The sequence below is a fragment of the Fringilla coelebs genome, assembly GCF_963513975.1.
Source record: "Fringilla coelebs genome assembly, chromosome: 2".
NCBI lineage: Eukaryota > Metazoa > Chordata > Aves > Passeriformes > Fringillidae > Fringilla > Fringilla coelebs.
Genome location: NC_140029.1, coordinates 86314344 through 86329807, shown reverse-complemented (window position 1 = coordinate 86329807; position 15464 = coordinate 86314344). Strand labels below are relative to the sequence as shown.

General features: G+C 43.5%; 1 protein-coding gene across 1 annotated transcript in view; it reads right to left on the bottom strand.

The window, feature by feature from the left end:
- TENM4 (teneurin transmembrane protein 4) overlaps positions 1 to 15464 on the bottom strand; it is a gene marked incomplete at both ends in the record, with an annotated part of 337845 nt that overhangs the window by 20646 nt on the left and 301735 nt on the right. The window contains 2 exons of the mRNA XM_084201037.1: positions 3199 to 3434; positions 6945 to 7117. Coding sequence (XP_084057163.1) covers positions 3199 to 3434; positions 6945 to 7117 — 409 coding nt within the window. The remainder of the gene's footprint in view (positions 1 to 3198; positions 3435 to 6944; positions 7118 to 15464) is intronic.

Below are 15464 nucleotides of genomic sequence, written 5' to 3'. Positions count from 1 at the left end.
GATTTCTGGGATACTAGGTCTTGATGCCATTCTTAACCAAGGTCTCCTGCCAAGGTCTTGGGAAAAAAAATGTGATTTATGACAGGAGTTACCATGGTTAAATAAATAAAAGAACTGAGACAGCAGCTCTGTCTCTTTTTGCTGTCCTATTTGCTCTATTGTCAGAGATTATTTTACATCCTTCTTTATTGAAAAACTCCAGTTTGTTTAATATAAAAAAAAAAAAAAAGAAAAAAAAAAAGGAGTCCTGTTCCTTGAAGCATAATTTACTTAATTCTCTCTCTGCAAATGAAGTCTGTTGCTGCTGTTGGTGAGGGATAGGTGGAATTCATAGCCAGGCAATCTGCAGAGATATCTGACTGCCAGGTGGGTGGATAGAGAATCACAACTTCTCATAGGGTGTGTGGGACAGCAAAAGTGAAAGGGGCTGCTTTAACATATTTGTGCTGCTTTAAAGCTGCCTGGCCAAGTACAGAGCCAGGTCAGCACTGGTGGAACAGGGAAAAAGGTATCAGGATTGTCCCCTTTCCCTTCATCTGTGCAGAAGTCCCTGCTGTGTGCCTTATCCATGCAATAAGGAACTCTGTGTTTTGTTATTTGCTAGGGAGGGTCAGGGAGGCAGCTGTGGAAGCGGCCTCATTGTGCTGGGAGGTGGCTGAGCTCATGGCAACAGGCTGCCAGTCCCCAAGCACACCGTAAGAGGAAGTGGCACAAGTCATAAAAAGTGGATCCTTGTGATGACAGCAGAAAGGATCACTCTTTGACAGTGTCCAGATCCTGTTGTCCTCACTTCAAAGGCTTCATGAAATGATGCTGGAGCCTCTTTGGGATGTTCCCCATGAAGCACCATGTCTTCGCTGCTGTCTCATGTGAGCAGTGGGGTGAGGGGACAGTGAAAGTAGTAACAGTCACATATAGCAGAAAATGGTAACATTTCCCAAAATGAACAAAAACATGTTGAATTTAACTTTCCTAAGTTTCCCTCCTGCCAGGGAAAGCAGCAATTATTGGTGTGAGGGAGGAGGAGAACATCAAACAGAGAATATGTTAAATGTTGTGCAATCCCCAGGGAGGCAATTAGCACCTTGCAGGTTTTCATATAAGGGGTGCAGATGCTGCCATGCATGCACAGACACAGAGCTTAAAACATCTAGTACACCCTCAACAACTTTGAACCCCTGAACACAGCCATAACTGAGTCCTCTGACCATGTAAGATGCACTTCTGATTAACCAGAAGGGTCCTGATAGGCTCAAAATGTGAATAAATGCTGGCAGATTTATAGGGATACTGAGAACCAGCCTGAAAATTCATTTTGCTAGTGTTTTTCCAACTGTAGTACAATATAAAAGTCAGACACATTCTGTGTTTGAATCTACTACAAAATTTTGGGTGATAAAAAGTGATATGGGCAGCTAAGCTGTGGCTAAATGAGTAGAAACTGTTTTGAACACCAAATAGCTGTGGCCCAGCTGCAGATTTCAGAAGGCCTCTCTTTTCAGAAGAAGATCTTTCTGAAAATTTCATCAGTTATTGAAATGAAATGAGAAAAGAAAAAAAATAATGCCCCTAGGACAAACCCAACAAAAAAGTGTGGTGACAACTGATCTGCAGATGCACAGCAGTTCACACTGAAAGAGCAGCTTCAGCTTTCATTACTGTTTGCATTTTTTCTTCTGGTAACAAAATATGAGGCTATCGATGCTTGGGGAAAAGAACAGAGGCTGGGGAGGAGAGATTGAGGAGAAATACTTGACAAGTGTGAGCGAAGAGAGACAGGAAAAATCACACCAAAGTGGCAGGGGTCATGCGGCAGGGAGAGGGAGAGGTGAAGAGAAAGGACTGGGAAACACATACCCTGAAACCAGAGCACTGATATTTACTGCCAAGCTTAAGTGTGAATAAATATCTGCAGTCCTTTTGCTGGGGTGGCACTACACAGCATTAAGCATTTTTCTCAGAGGGTCTGAATTTGCCAGGTGCTGAGCAGCTTCCCAGGAACCGTTCATCAGCCTGTGACTCTGAGACTAGCAAGGTACAGGGTGAGTGCACAGGACTTGCTATTACAAGTTCCCAGCTTTGCCAGCAGTTAGCAGATGAATTACAGCTTATTGGGCAAGATCTTTAAACAGCCCTGACAAGTATGAGGTGCATTGTGCGGAACAATGTTTTCAAAACACATCAGTCTCAAGCACAGAAAGGTCTGGGCACTCCTGGAGGGAGAGTACTGAAAGGCTGGAGCTGCTTGTAACACTTCAGGGAACAATAGCAATTGTGGTGCAATGCTTCGTGAGCCCAGCTCTTCCACAGTTTCAACAGACTAGCAATTTCAGGAATCCAGAGTTTTTTCTGAGGTTTCCCAATGAACACTATTCACAGAATCACTGAATGGCTAGAGTAGGAGGGGGCCTTAAAGATATAATTCCAACCTCCCTGCCATGGGCACAAATTCCTTCCACTAGACTAGCAACTATGGTTGCTCAGAGCCCCATCCAACCTGGCCTTGAACAATTCCAGGGATGGGGAAGCCACATGATTCTTGGGTGGTCTGTTCCAGTGTCTCATCACCCTCAAAGAAAAGAATTTCTTCCTAATATCTAATCCAAACTATCTTTTTTTCCAGTTTGAATTCATTCCCCCTTTCCCTATAACTCTATGCCCTTGTCATAAGCCCCTCTCCAGTTCTCTTGAACCCCCTTTAGGTAATGGGAGGTGCTCTAAGGTCTCTCTGCAGCCTTCTTTCAGACTAAACAACCCCAGCTCTACCAGCCTGTCCTGATATGCTTAGAAGGCTTCCAGTGCTCTGCTCTATGACTACCAGCAGCACCGGTAGAAAACACCTGCACTAACTGGTGGTGGTATTTTATAGTTATGACTGTCCCTGGCTTGCTTGAACAGCCTGAGATGATGGTTAAACCTGTGATGCCTGATGGGAGGTCACACATTCCCAGGGATGCAGAGGACTAGTAGGGAGATCAGCAGCACCACCTTTGATGGCTAAGGGAGCACATAAGGAGACATAATGATATACTACAGTCATAAAGGTAATGTCACTGAGGGTGAACAGACAAAATTCTCTGTCCTGCAGCTCCATCCCTCTTGCAGACAATACAAATCACATCCATCCCTTTCTGCCATGAGACTGGGCACTGATGAGATGGGAACTGGAGGCTACAAGCGCTCGTGGTTCTCACTTACCCTCAGCCGACGTCCAAAGACGGTGACCTGCCCTCTCGCTTGCTCCTTCCTCTGCCTCCACTCCACAAGGTTGAGGCCATTGTCAATGGGCAGGGTGACATTCCTCTTCCCCACCGTGGGGTTGACGGTGCCAGCCAGCAGATGTGGCTCGGTCTGCAGGGCCACCTCCATGCCATTGGCGAGCATCAGTCTGAGGGAGCCATCAGCACCGATGTAGTAGCTGTTTCGGACTTGGTCTGAAGACAGAAAAGAGTTCTTTGCTGAGCTTTGATGATACAGCTCCAGCTCTTTGTTTGCTCCCTCACCTAGGCTGCATGAGCATTTCAGATGGTTGTAACCAAACGCACTCTGTTACTCACCTGTCCCACTCAAAGGGAGCAAAACATCAATTTCATCAGGGAAAGTAAACATGGACAATTGCTTTTTCATTCTGATGAGATCTGGTACCTCATATTCTTGCAGAAAGCCTTGCACAGGTTAAAAAAGTGAAAAACTGTGTAATCCTTACCAAAGGATGCAGGTTCAAACCTCTTCCTCTAGGCTAAAACACTGTGTGGTGAGATGTTTGTTTTAAATCAGTCTGACTGAAAACTTTCCATGCTTTTATATCCTAAAGATCTTAATTTCACAACAGTATATGAGAAAGTGGGGCCACCTACTTTCCTCAGCTCATTCACTATCTCATAAGTGACAGGAAATTGCACAGCAAGTTAATGCTAACCAGTTCCCCAAACAACAGTCAAATCCTTTCCCTTGAGAAAGCTTTCAGGAGGCAACCTAAGTCCTCATGTTTGGAGAGAAAGCAGAAGCATTTAAGCTCCCACGTGTCTCTATACATCTGGCCTCCACTAGCTCATGAAAGATCAGATTTTGAGGCCAGTATTTGGGAATTCAGAAGTTGAACAGAAAAGAATCTCTCTTCTGTAGAATCTCTCTTTTACATCCTTCAGGAATCAGGCAGGCTGAAAGTCCGTCCCTTGAATCTCCAGTTGGCATTTTTCTCTGCAGCGAGTAGCTCATGAAGGGTAAAAAAGCATGAGACTTACTCAGTGCAGAATGGCTTTAAAACATATTACACAAACACTGCCTTACCTGAAGCTCCTCAAAAGCTGGAAAATATTACCATTTCTGTCTCCCAGGCTGCCATAAACTCTTAATTGTGAATAAAAACACCCATTGAAAATTCCCATTAAGTGTTTTTCCTTTCTGAGGCAAGCTGGGTTTTGTTCACCAGTTGCTCTGCCATAGCTCAGGAGGAAACAAGATCACAGTGAAATTACCATTTCTTGTCCTCAAGAAAAAGATCAGCAAAGAGCACAGTTTGGTATAGTTAGGGAAGGAAACTGGTCCTTTTTTATGTGGGTCTCATCCTGCTCCTGTGGTAGCCAGCTGGAGTTCTGCCACAGAGATCTCAGCAGAACCACTGCTCAAGTTTACACAGCAGTGATAAAAAAACCACTGAGGCACAGGATTTTGCAAAAAAACATACAGCAGTGATCCACAATGCAGATCCAAGTATTTTAGCTCTGAGTATGTAAGTTGATGGTCTTTGACACAGACTCAAGCCAGATCAAAGCCCCTCCACACCTGAGTCTGCAAATGGAGAGAATGGCCAGCAAGTTGGCTGCTACACCTTTCTTAGATGTGCTGTTTGATGCTAAAGTATTAGGAGATGTGCTTTAAATCAAATCAGTGAAATATCTCTGAACAGTGAATATTCCTCCCTCTTTTTCCTTCACAGGGAAGCAGAAGAAGACTTGAAGGCTTACATGAAATTAATCAGACGCATGATGTTTCCTTTGTTTGACATAAGCACCACAGAAGGGTTATTGTCACCAGTGCTGTGGTACAGTGTGGGGAATGTAAATCCTCTACTTTCAAAATTTTCCCAAGAGAAGACTCTTCCCTGGCTCTGAAAGGCATTTCTCAAGGGCTACATGAAATCCATGGGCCGTTGAATGCTGTATTTTAGACTGCTTTGGCTCTAGGGCACTGCTGCCCTACTTTGGCATTGAACAAATGCTCACTTTGTCACTAGTCCAGAAGACATAATCCCACTGGAGTGTTGATGTGCCTGTTGTAGAAGCTCCTTAATCCATCCTACAGGAATTTGCAATCTTCTGAAAATGCCTTCTCAGATCTCACCTGTTCACAGTGTGATCCAGGTTTCCTGAAAGGTTCACCAAGATTTTGGTTCACTAAGCCACCTCTTCTGCAACATTATCCAGATCTTTGTTTTAAGTGAGTTTCTTCAGATAGAACAGTTTCATAATTCTATACTTCTGAAGATAGTTAAGCTGTTTGTAATTCTGCATGTCCTAATGGCCAGAATGTCCCTGTGCTGGAGGGCAGGACAATGACAGAATTGACTGTGACACCATTATGTAACTGTGCCTTCAGTGCTGAGTGTATAAATCATACCACAACCAATTGTGTCACTAAAGGGCCCCCAACAGTGGGCTCCATTGCTTAATTAGGCTCTTGAGGTGAAGCCAACCTCTTGTCTGCTGTTGCCACACATCTTAATGTGAGTGAATGAGATGGGGTGGGGTAGGTTGCACCTGTCTTACAGTAAAGAATAAGAAAGTCATTGTGTTTCCCTACAGGAATATGGGGACAGCTTGAGGGGGCTGGAATCCTCTCAGCTGCCCTCTCCAGAAGGGTAAAAGCAGTGTTTCAGACTTTCAGGTTTTTAGTTTTCAGGCTTTTCATAGCAGGTACCTTCTTGTAGGAAAGGTTGATGTTGTCACAGGGAGGGGGAAAGAAATTGTATCCCGGAGATGCAGGAATAAATGTCACTCTGGAACATGCTTGCTCCACTTGGAGCAGTTTGTTCCTCACAAGGAGAAAAAATGTTTCACCCCCCACTGTAATCAGACACAGCCAGAGTGAATGAGATCTGGGGAGTAAAGAAAGCAGAGTCTGAAAGTTCCTTCCCTTTCCCCAAGCCCCAGAGAATAGGTGTGATAGCTCATCCTGATCCTAAAGAGGCTTCAGCTTTCAGACCCCAGAGATCCAGGCTGACACTGTGCAGTACAGGTTCTGCCACTACCAGCATGTCAGCACAGTGCTCCCCTGCTATTTATTCCTCTTTTATTTCCCACTTCATTCCCTTTTCCGCCACCCAATCAGTCCTCTGCTTCCTACCTTCCTACCACAGGCACAACTGTGCTTATTTCCCCCAGCCATAAACTGGTCTCACCAGTCCTACCCCACCTGTTCACTTCTCCTTTGTGCCTCTCCACGCTGCCTCTTATGTCAAACACAGACCTTTTGAGCACAGGGATGGTCATTTTTCTGGATGCTTCCTTGTGAATGTTCGAAACACCAGTGAACAAAGAATCAGATCTCCAGCAAGCAGCTGGAAGCCTGTTCCAGAAGGAGAGCAACTGTAAAGTCAGAAGCCATTAAGAGACTGAAGCAAAGGGGTTGGTTGGAAGTGTGGCTTGATTTATGCAACCCTTTTTAGTTACAACAATAATGGTAATGATGATGGAGGACTGTGCTGCACGAGCCTGCACGGCATGGGGACCGACTAAAAACGGAGCAGAAAAACAGCTGCAGAGCATCCACTGTGCTGGGGAATGAGGCTAAGTAGGTGTGAGTGTGTGTCTGTACCAGCATGTGGGGAGCTCTGGTGCTCTGAGAATGCAGGTGACTTTTAGCGCCGGGATTATCAAGATGATGCCTGTTTCCTGATCCATTGTGTGCAGTTTGGTCAGGAAAGGGATGGTGGCCCAACTCACCTTGGAGCAGGGTGTAGAAGGCCCCTGACGCTGACAAATTGGTTGTTATTGTAACATCATCCTTGCTGGAGGTTTCCACCTGGACATGCACGGAGCTGTCGGTGTCGCTGCGGAAGCTGCTCACTTGGCCAGTAGGGAAGGTCACGTTGGTCAGGCGGCCAAAGCTGTCATATCTGAAAGAGAGAATGTAATGAAGTCAACAGCATCAACAAAGGATGAATTATCCTATAAAGTAGAGATCAATTCTTCAAGTCATCATCCAGATTTTTCAGACAGAAAAATGTACTGTCACTCTTTCAGACACTCTTGATTTTTTTTGTCCTCATGAGAAGAAAATCACAGCTTTTAGCTGAAGAAATTGAAGAATAGAAAAATACTAAATACATATTAGCTTGTATTTTAACAATATTTTTCCAACACTCCTCACACCTGCACTATGGTTCTTGTTTAAAAGAGTAACTTTATTTCCCATCTCCTATGCTGTGGTTTACAGAAAAGCACTCACTTGTGTATCCTGTCTAGCAGAGCTAGGAATTTCTGAAGCTCACCAACTGATTTGTCTGGTTGTGTCCTGAGCTCAGTAATTTAATTTTTTTTCCCTATCTAATTTAAAAAGCTGAATATTAATGTAGCAGCAAGGACCAGACTGGCCACATCAGATAGAGAATTGTCCTTTGTGAACATGGTGTAGAGTCCTGAGCACAGCTGAACTCCCGTGTCTACCTTTTACTGTTCCTAGGACCATATGGAAGGATTGATTTAAAAGTGTAAAAAAGCAGACCAGTTTTCACCCCTACTGTGTCCTTGGCCTTTCCAATGGGGAATCAACATAAGCACCATCTGGGAAGGTTTCTGTGATGTGGACACCTGTGTACCAGGGCCCAGGTAAAATAAGCTTCATACACGCAGGCACCACAGCATTTAACAAGCTGGGGGAGTTATTTTTTGGTAAAAAGAGAAACAGACACATGTGTTAGAGCCCTTCTGAGTTAAGAGAGCAAACACATCATTATGCCTTCCATCTGTGGCATTACAAAAAGGTTCACAGACCCAAAAGGCTGGCAAGGGACCTTTGCAATGAGGTTATTGTAGCTGAAATGGAGAGCAATAGGGAGCTCTACTGGCTAATCTCTGGAGGGCTGTTGGACCTTCTGATGAGAGGAACCTTCAGGGAAGGGGTATTTAAATAGTTAGGGAGAAACAGAAAAATTCCAGCAAATCAATCAGGGATAAATGTTTGACTTTTTTCAAGTCCTGCCCACAACTCTATTAAGAATGATTTATATGAAACTAAGTAGATAATATTATGAAAATTTATCACTTGGAGATGCAAAGTAAATGGTGGGCAAGCAGAGAGGTCTTGTTCTCCTGTGCTACCCACTGGAGAGCCTTTGAAAGAATGAAGCGTCCAGTGAAGGGCACCACTCCTCAGAATGACAAAGTAATGTAAATGATACATTAAGGAGAACAACCTTAGAAAACCTGATGTAAGAGGCAAAGCCAAAGTAAAAAAGTTCATTCAGAAAAAAGGGAAGCAAGGAAGTGGGAAGATGCCACCCTAACAACGGGTGTTCTGAAGAGGATTATAATAAATTGCTTATCATGTCTGCTGAGGATGGGACAGAAAGTAAATGGAAACAATGAAAATTCAGATTAGAAGCTGTAGAACATTTTCAAGGCCCATGGTTGCTCCAAGCAGAGTAACAGATGGAGCACTGGAAACCCCACTGTCCAACTGTTTTAAGAATAAGTTAGAGAAATGTCTTACAGGGGATCTGGATACAAATGATCAGACCTTGGAGGGAGCAGATGGTTGAGGAGCTCTTGATGCTTTTTTTGGGATTACTTTGAGCTGGGGAATAAGAAAATACACCCTATCTAATAACAAAACCCAGAAACCAAACAAAAACCCAAAGAGAAGAGTGGAGTGGAGGGGAAGGGGGGATGTGGGGGAAAGGCCGGGCAGGGCAGGGTAGGGCAATGACAAAGTACTCTTGAACTGCAGCTGATGAGAGACCTGTGAACAGTCACTGGACTGGCTCTGCACTATACAGAAAAAAATTTGTCTCCTCTTCCACTCTCATTTTTCCAGATTCAAACACAGTGCTGGTACTTCACTTCTGAAATATGGTGACAGTGATTTAATGTGAGGAAGAGCTGGTTGAAAAGATGATTTTTGCCCAAGTTTAATATTTGGGTTATAGGGACTAAGTGGGTGACCTCATTGCAAATCTCTGCATCCCTCAGGTTTGGAGAGATCATCACATGAGGCTTTTCTTGCCCACTGAGCAGAAGAGGCGGTAGAAGGATAGAAGAAAGCATTTGCCCTCCACAGTCAGCCTCTCAGTCATGGATTATCCAAGCCTTGCCCTTTCTCTCGGATATCCTGGCAGTCAATCATCCACTTCTAAAATGGAAAAGAAAGAAGAAAAAAAAACCAAAACAAGAAAAGGCTGAAAACAGGACTGCATTGCAAGGGTTTGGCAGAGATCAGTTAAAGGTTTTCCAAGCAGCTAGCAGCACACAGTCTGGATCTGAGCTGCATCTCCACACAAGAGCCAGACCTAAAGTGCTCCCAGTACCAAACAATTCACTCCAGATTTGTGGCTGCCCTATTTGCACTGAGACAAATGTGGTTTGCTTGTACTGTCTCCAGTCACTTGCACATCTCCTCCTAAACCAGCAATGTGAATCTTAAACAGAAAACATCACAGGCAGTCTCTTTACCCCATCTGCTGAGACGAGACACAAGGGATATGACTTAGTCTCTCTTTTGAGCGGAGAAAACATTGTTATCACTGAAGGTGTGTTGTGTAACACCCCAAATTCCTTCTACCACAACATCAATAGTCCTATATATATAAATCAGTCTGAACTGTAAAGGAAGAATCAAGTTTAGAAACGTTCTGAAATTTCAGTAAGATGAATCTGAATTTGGCATCTATGACTTGGTGGATTAGTAGGTGTGAGGGATTTATTTCTATTGCTTAATTTAGACTTTAAAAATGAGCTGCTCCTAAAAGTAAGCCTGATTCACCTCCTAAAAATAATGTCACAAATCTAGATGTGTTGCACTGAAGTCCAACGGGTGAGTTTGGTGTAACAGGTGCATAAAAGGAAGCAGGTCTGCAGGTTAGGGAAATAAGGAGTGCAAAAGCCAGGATGCAAGCAGAGAGCTTGTTCATGTGATACGTGCTGAGTCAATGTCCTGTGAGTCACAGCTTTTTATCCTAATTGAATGGCACTCAGAAAAATGCTGAGAGTGAGCACAAAACCTTTACTCCACGCAAGTCCCACTTATGTGCACCCAAGAAAGCCTCAAAACCCTGTGGATACTCAGTTTAACAGACCTCAGCAGCAGACAGCCAACTCTTTATATTCATGAAATCACAGAAATACAAATTGGTTTGGGGTGAATGGGACCTTACAGATCATCTTGTTTCACCCACCTCACCATGGGCCAGGACACCTTCCACAAGATCACATTGCTCTGAGCCCCATCCAACCTGGCCTTGAACACGTCCAGAGATGGGGCAGCCAGATCTCCTCTGGGCAACTTGTGTCAGTGCCTCACCACACACAGTAAGGAATTTCTTCCTATCATCTACTCTAAAATCTACCCTCGTTCAGTTCAAAGCCATTCCCCCTTGTCTTAATGCATGATGCTCTCACTGAAAGGCAAGTAGTGCCTTTTTATATAATATTATGTAGTGTAAAATAAATATTATTTTATATAGTATTTCTGTAGTGCCTTTTTATTAATATTTTTACACTATTCCTGAACCTCGAGCTTCTAGCACCCTCACAAATGGTACTCCACCTCTGCTGGGCAAATAAATAATATTTGCAAATATGCAACTGGAGAAATCTGCCAGTAACCTTTCCTTGTGCAAATTAGGTTAAAATGGCAAGAAAAAATAGAATGAAAAAGCGTACTGGCACTTAGACCTCTGTGCACACATTTTTCTTGTGAAGTCAAAATGGCAAAGTACAATACACTTAATTTACGCGGTTACATTTTTACAGGTATACAAAACTCACAGTACTTCATCAAAAGCAAGGACTTCCATTTGGGACTTTGGATCCTGAGAAGCAAGACTCCTTTTGGGCCAGAACAGTCTGGAATGATGTGCTGGAACTGGTTTAAGATGTCTGCAGAAGTACATTAGACTTTTGGCACATCCTTAGTCACCCCATTAACCTCCTTCAGAAGGAACTAGGACCATCTGTGTTTTCTGCGTGTGCAGGAGCTGCTGCACCTCTCTGCCCAACAGCCAGACAGGAACCTGACAAGGACTGGCTTTGGGGGGAACAGCTTACTGATGTGCAGCTGCAAGGAGATCCTGCCTTACAAAAAAAGAAAAATGAGAAGGTAGAACAATTAGACCGTTCCCATTTTTATTATTATTTTTAACTGGTGACAGATGAAGTGTAAAATGCTCAAGTCCAGACTAAAGGTCCTTTTAACACTGTGGTGGCAATGCAAACGGTGGTGTGGGAAGCCCATTAGCATGAACACACACAGTGTTTTCTTCTTGGCAAGCAGTTCTTTTTCTCTTTTCTGTTTCTACTTAGAACTGGAGCATTTTCCCCCTTTTCCCTGATTTAGCTCACACAACACATACCTGTCACATACCCACAGTCTCCCAGGAATGTGCAGACTTGCACATCCCAGAGATAATATGCTAAACAAGTTACATGTGCCAGTTCCTTCCATCTCTGCTTTCAGCCCTATAGAGGCCCTTACAGGGCACACCTCAGCTTGGAGAGGAAGGCCAAGTGACTGGCTCTTATGTAGCTGCAGGTGTGCCCTGGTATTTGCAGTAACATAAATCTCTCCTAGTCACCTCATTTTGCAGCTAAGCTGTCTAGCCTGTTTCCACAGCATCGGGATTTAAGGCTCGGCCAGTTTTCATCACAGCCTAAGACTTCTGTGTTCTCCAAATGCTCTGAAAGCCCCAGAATTAAGGAAATACTGAAGCATGGGAGTGCACACAGCAGCCACTTGGAGCAATGAATCCATCACCTGCTAACACAGCTGCTGCCTCCCATTCAAACCTGCTGCAAAGCCTCAGCTGTTACAATTACAGTGGCAATTATTAGGCCAGCAAAGGAATCCATTGCCATCCATTCCCAATTGGCAATGTACTTAGCTAAGGTTCAATGCACAGAATTAAAATGGTATTTGGCGCTTATGAGGTCTAATTGTTGGCTTGTAAACATTCAGAGCTTTCATTTATCACATTACCATTGTGTAGAGACCTGGACCTTGGGAATTAAAGAGCATCCTTAGTACCATCTATTCAGAAATCAATTTCTTGCCTGAGTTTCTGCATTTCCTCATTTTAGCCTCTTCACATTTCATCAGCCTTTTAAAACACAAGTCAAATAGATCAGAAAAAAACTCACTATAATAATATTGCATTTAGTTTCAAAGTGTCTAAATGGACATTGCAAGCTATACTTTGCATGTGATTACACCAACATGCACCCAGTGCCTCTTAACAAGCTCGCCTTATCCCAATTTTTCAAACAACATTAAACACAACATTAAAAATAAATCTATAACAGACAAACCGACAATACTCAAAAATGCTGAACTTTCCAGCTGCCCAAAAAAGAAGAGGAAGATCTCTTTCTAGCTTTATAATACTCACCCTTGGTTCTCAACTAAACATTGCTATCAGGCATTCATTTCAGGGCAGGGCAGCGGCTCAAAATATGACCTCATGACTTAGTGAGGGTACTGGAGAACTACTATTTAATCATGGCACTTACTGGAGTTTCACTGCAACTTTGTCAGAGGAACAATAATGAGAATCTTATCATTTTATCATGTAGAAATTGTGGAACAAATGTAACAAAGAAATCTTGCTAAAAGAGGAGGGAGGAAAAAAGCCAAAGATGTTTCTCATACTCCAGTCTACTGCAGGAGTAGAACAAGACCCTCACCTGAACTACACTAAGTCAAATCCTGTCAAACTCTGTGTATGATCTGATAAATCACAGTCACACAGACCACGGCACTGCCTTTGGCACTAAAAGCTGCTGGTGCTGGGGGGGACCTCTGCTGAGCCCTGGGGGTCACTGGGAAGCCATTCAAGGTCCTCCTGCATGCTCAGTCCAGCTGGCTCCTACCTTCCATCCATTACAGTGTGTGAGGTTTGGCAGAGTTTGATTCTCTGTAAAACAGCCCCCAGTGTTATGGGGTCAAAGCTCCCCTTACCACTCATCTGCAGATCTGGCTCCATGAGACCCTTTGCCCTCCAGACAACTGTGAGCCACTTCTTGGGTAGTCCATGCAAAGGTTTTGAATTTCTGGGCTTGGCTGGAGCAATGTGTGTTTGAGTCTGTAGGGGAGGAGGCAACCTTCAAAACTAATTGGACACACAAAGGACCTAAGTAAAAGAGCCTCATCTGGGCTAAATAATGCATAGAAGGTTTGACTTTGGCTCAGAGGGAAATTGAGTTAATGTACAGTGATAACATCTCAGTGAACTAATCAAGATAATTGCCGTATTCTTGATTTAAACAAATCCATTAATAAGAATTTCCGGATTCTGAAGCAGACAAACAGCAACTGCTAAGAAACTTTGTAAAGGCTGGTAGCAATTTTTTCAGGTCAAGTTAAAAAGCAGCAACAACAAAGCAGCAAGTAGTCACACAGCATCCTTTGTCTTTTACTTGAGGAGTGGAACAAGAAGTCATTTCCCTGGCTGGGTTTCCAGATCAACTTCCTTTGCTGCTGATTATCACTGTTACTGTCACCAGTTCAATGGGAAGAAAAGTCTTTAATCCAGTTACTGGACAAGCTGAGCTGCATTGCATTAACTGACAGCTAATGTCAAGCCCACTGCAGGGGCAGGGAAGGTCTATATAATGCTAAAACCCTCAAATTAGTCATAGACAGGTCTTTGGAGACGGGCTAATTACTGTGGGGAGCTAAGTTTCACTCTCAAACAAAAAAGGAAACTGCACACCATTACACACTGAGTCTTACTCAGAGCTAAACCTGATAAAACAGGATTGTTAGAGCAGGCCTGGGTGTAGGATGTGTGAAAGGAAGAGCTGTAAGTGCTGTGAGACTGCCATTCTCTGAAGCCAGCATCAGTCTCTTTCCCCACAGAAACGAAGGGACAATGTGCCAGTCCAGCATGAAGCCTTGGAGGACTTGGATTCCCTGGTACGCCCTTGAAGACAGACCTCCACTACTGCATCAGTACATCCTGCCTCCTTCCCTCCTTTGCAGAGTCACACCAACGTGCCCACATGTCAGAGCTCTTTGCAGCCTTATGGTAAAAGCTAAGAAATGCCCTGGTAAGAACAGCACCTAGAGGAGAACCAGAGATGCTGACTATGTTGGCTGGAGCTAGATGTTCTTGAAGGTCCCTTCCAACCCAAGCCATACTATGATACTGTGATTCCATGATGAACACGTAGTGATGCCACTCTCACAACACCACTCCTCTGTCATGATGGGTTTCTGACTTATGGTCCTTTGTACACAGTCAGGTGAAAGGTAAATCTTTTGAGGATGTTCTTCATGGGTAGAAGAACATGATGCCACCGGTGCAGGGTAAATTTTCCAGCTGGACTTACTTTACTCTTAACTTTTTAGGCAACAGTGTCCAACTTGCCCTGGCCCACAAACAACCATTGTGCGCTGTGAGAAATATGGAATTTTTCTTCAGAGTTAGATTTGATGCCTTTATTTCTTTGTCCATGAGCAAAACGGAAATATGAACTTCAGCATTCCCCTCAGTCAGGACTGAAAACTCCCTTAGAGCACATTCCAGCCACTCACGTTCACAGGAATTCTCTAAATCACTTAAGCTTTCCCAATGTGCATTTCTTGATGTTCTGGCAGAGAAACCAATAACATGAAGGTAGTGAATGTTCATTTTATTTGGTTTACACCATCTTCTTCAGCTTCTTTGATAACAAGGAATTTAGACTTTATCCTGCCATGCCTGCATTCATCTCTGCAGCTTGTGTTTCAGTCATGCAAATCCTCTCTCTTGTGAGATTACATTAGAAGAAAGGCAGCAGAGTCCTGATCTAAGATACAAAGAAATGGAGAATATACTGCATTCATGGTTGATTACTCTACCAGCTGGGTCATCTCAGCCTTACAAAATCACTCCTTCTTGTCAACTTGAATTTCTCTAGCTTTACTTTCCTGCCCCATACCCTTCTCAAGCCTTTCTCTGTTATATTGAGGGTCACCTCTCTAGGTGAGAGCTTTGGCTGACATGCTGTGAGATCTGGACACTTCCCAGTCTCATTCATGTTGAGATAAATAGATCAAGTCTTTCTTGTTCTCCCCATGAATGAATTTTTGAAGAGTTTTTCTGTCCAGCCTTCAATTTCCACAGTTCTTCATAAACTGCATTTTTATGAGCTGACAATATTAGTCACATCAATGCTGCACAGGGAAAAAAATCAGCTTCCTACTAGCCACTACAAGTAGAGTGTGATGAGTAAATGTATTCATTTAGTTTGTCCATCCAATAAACAAGT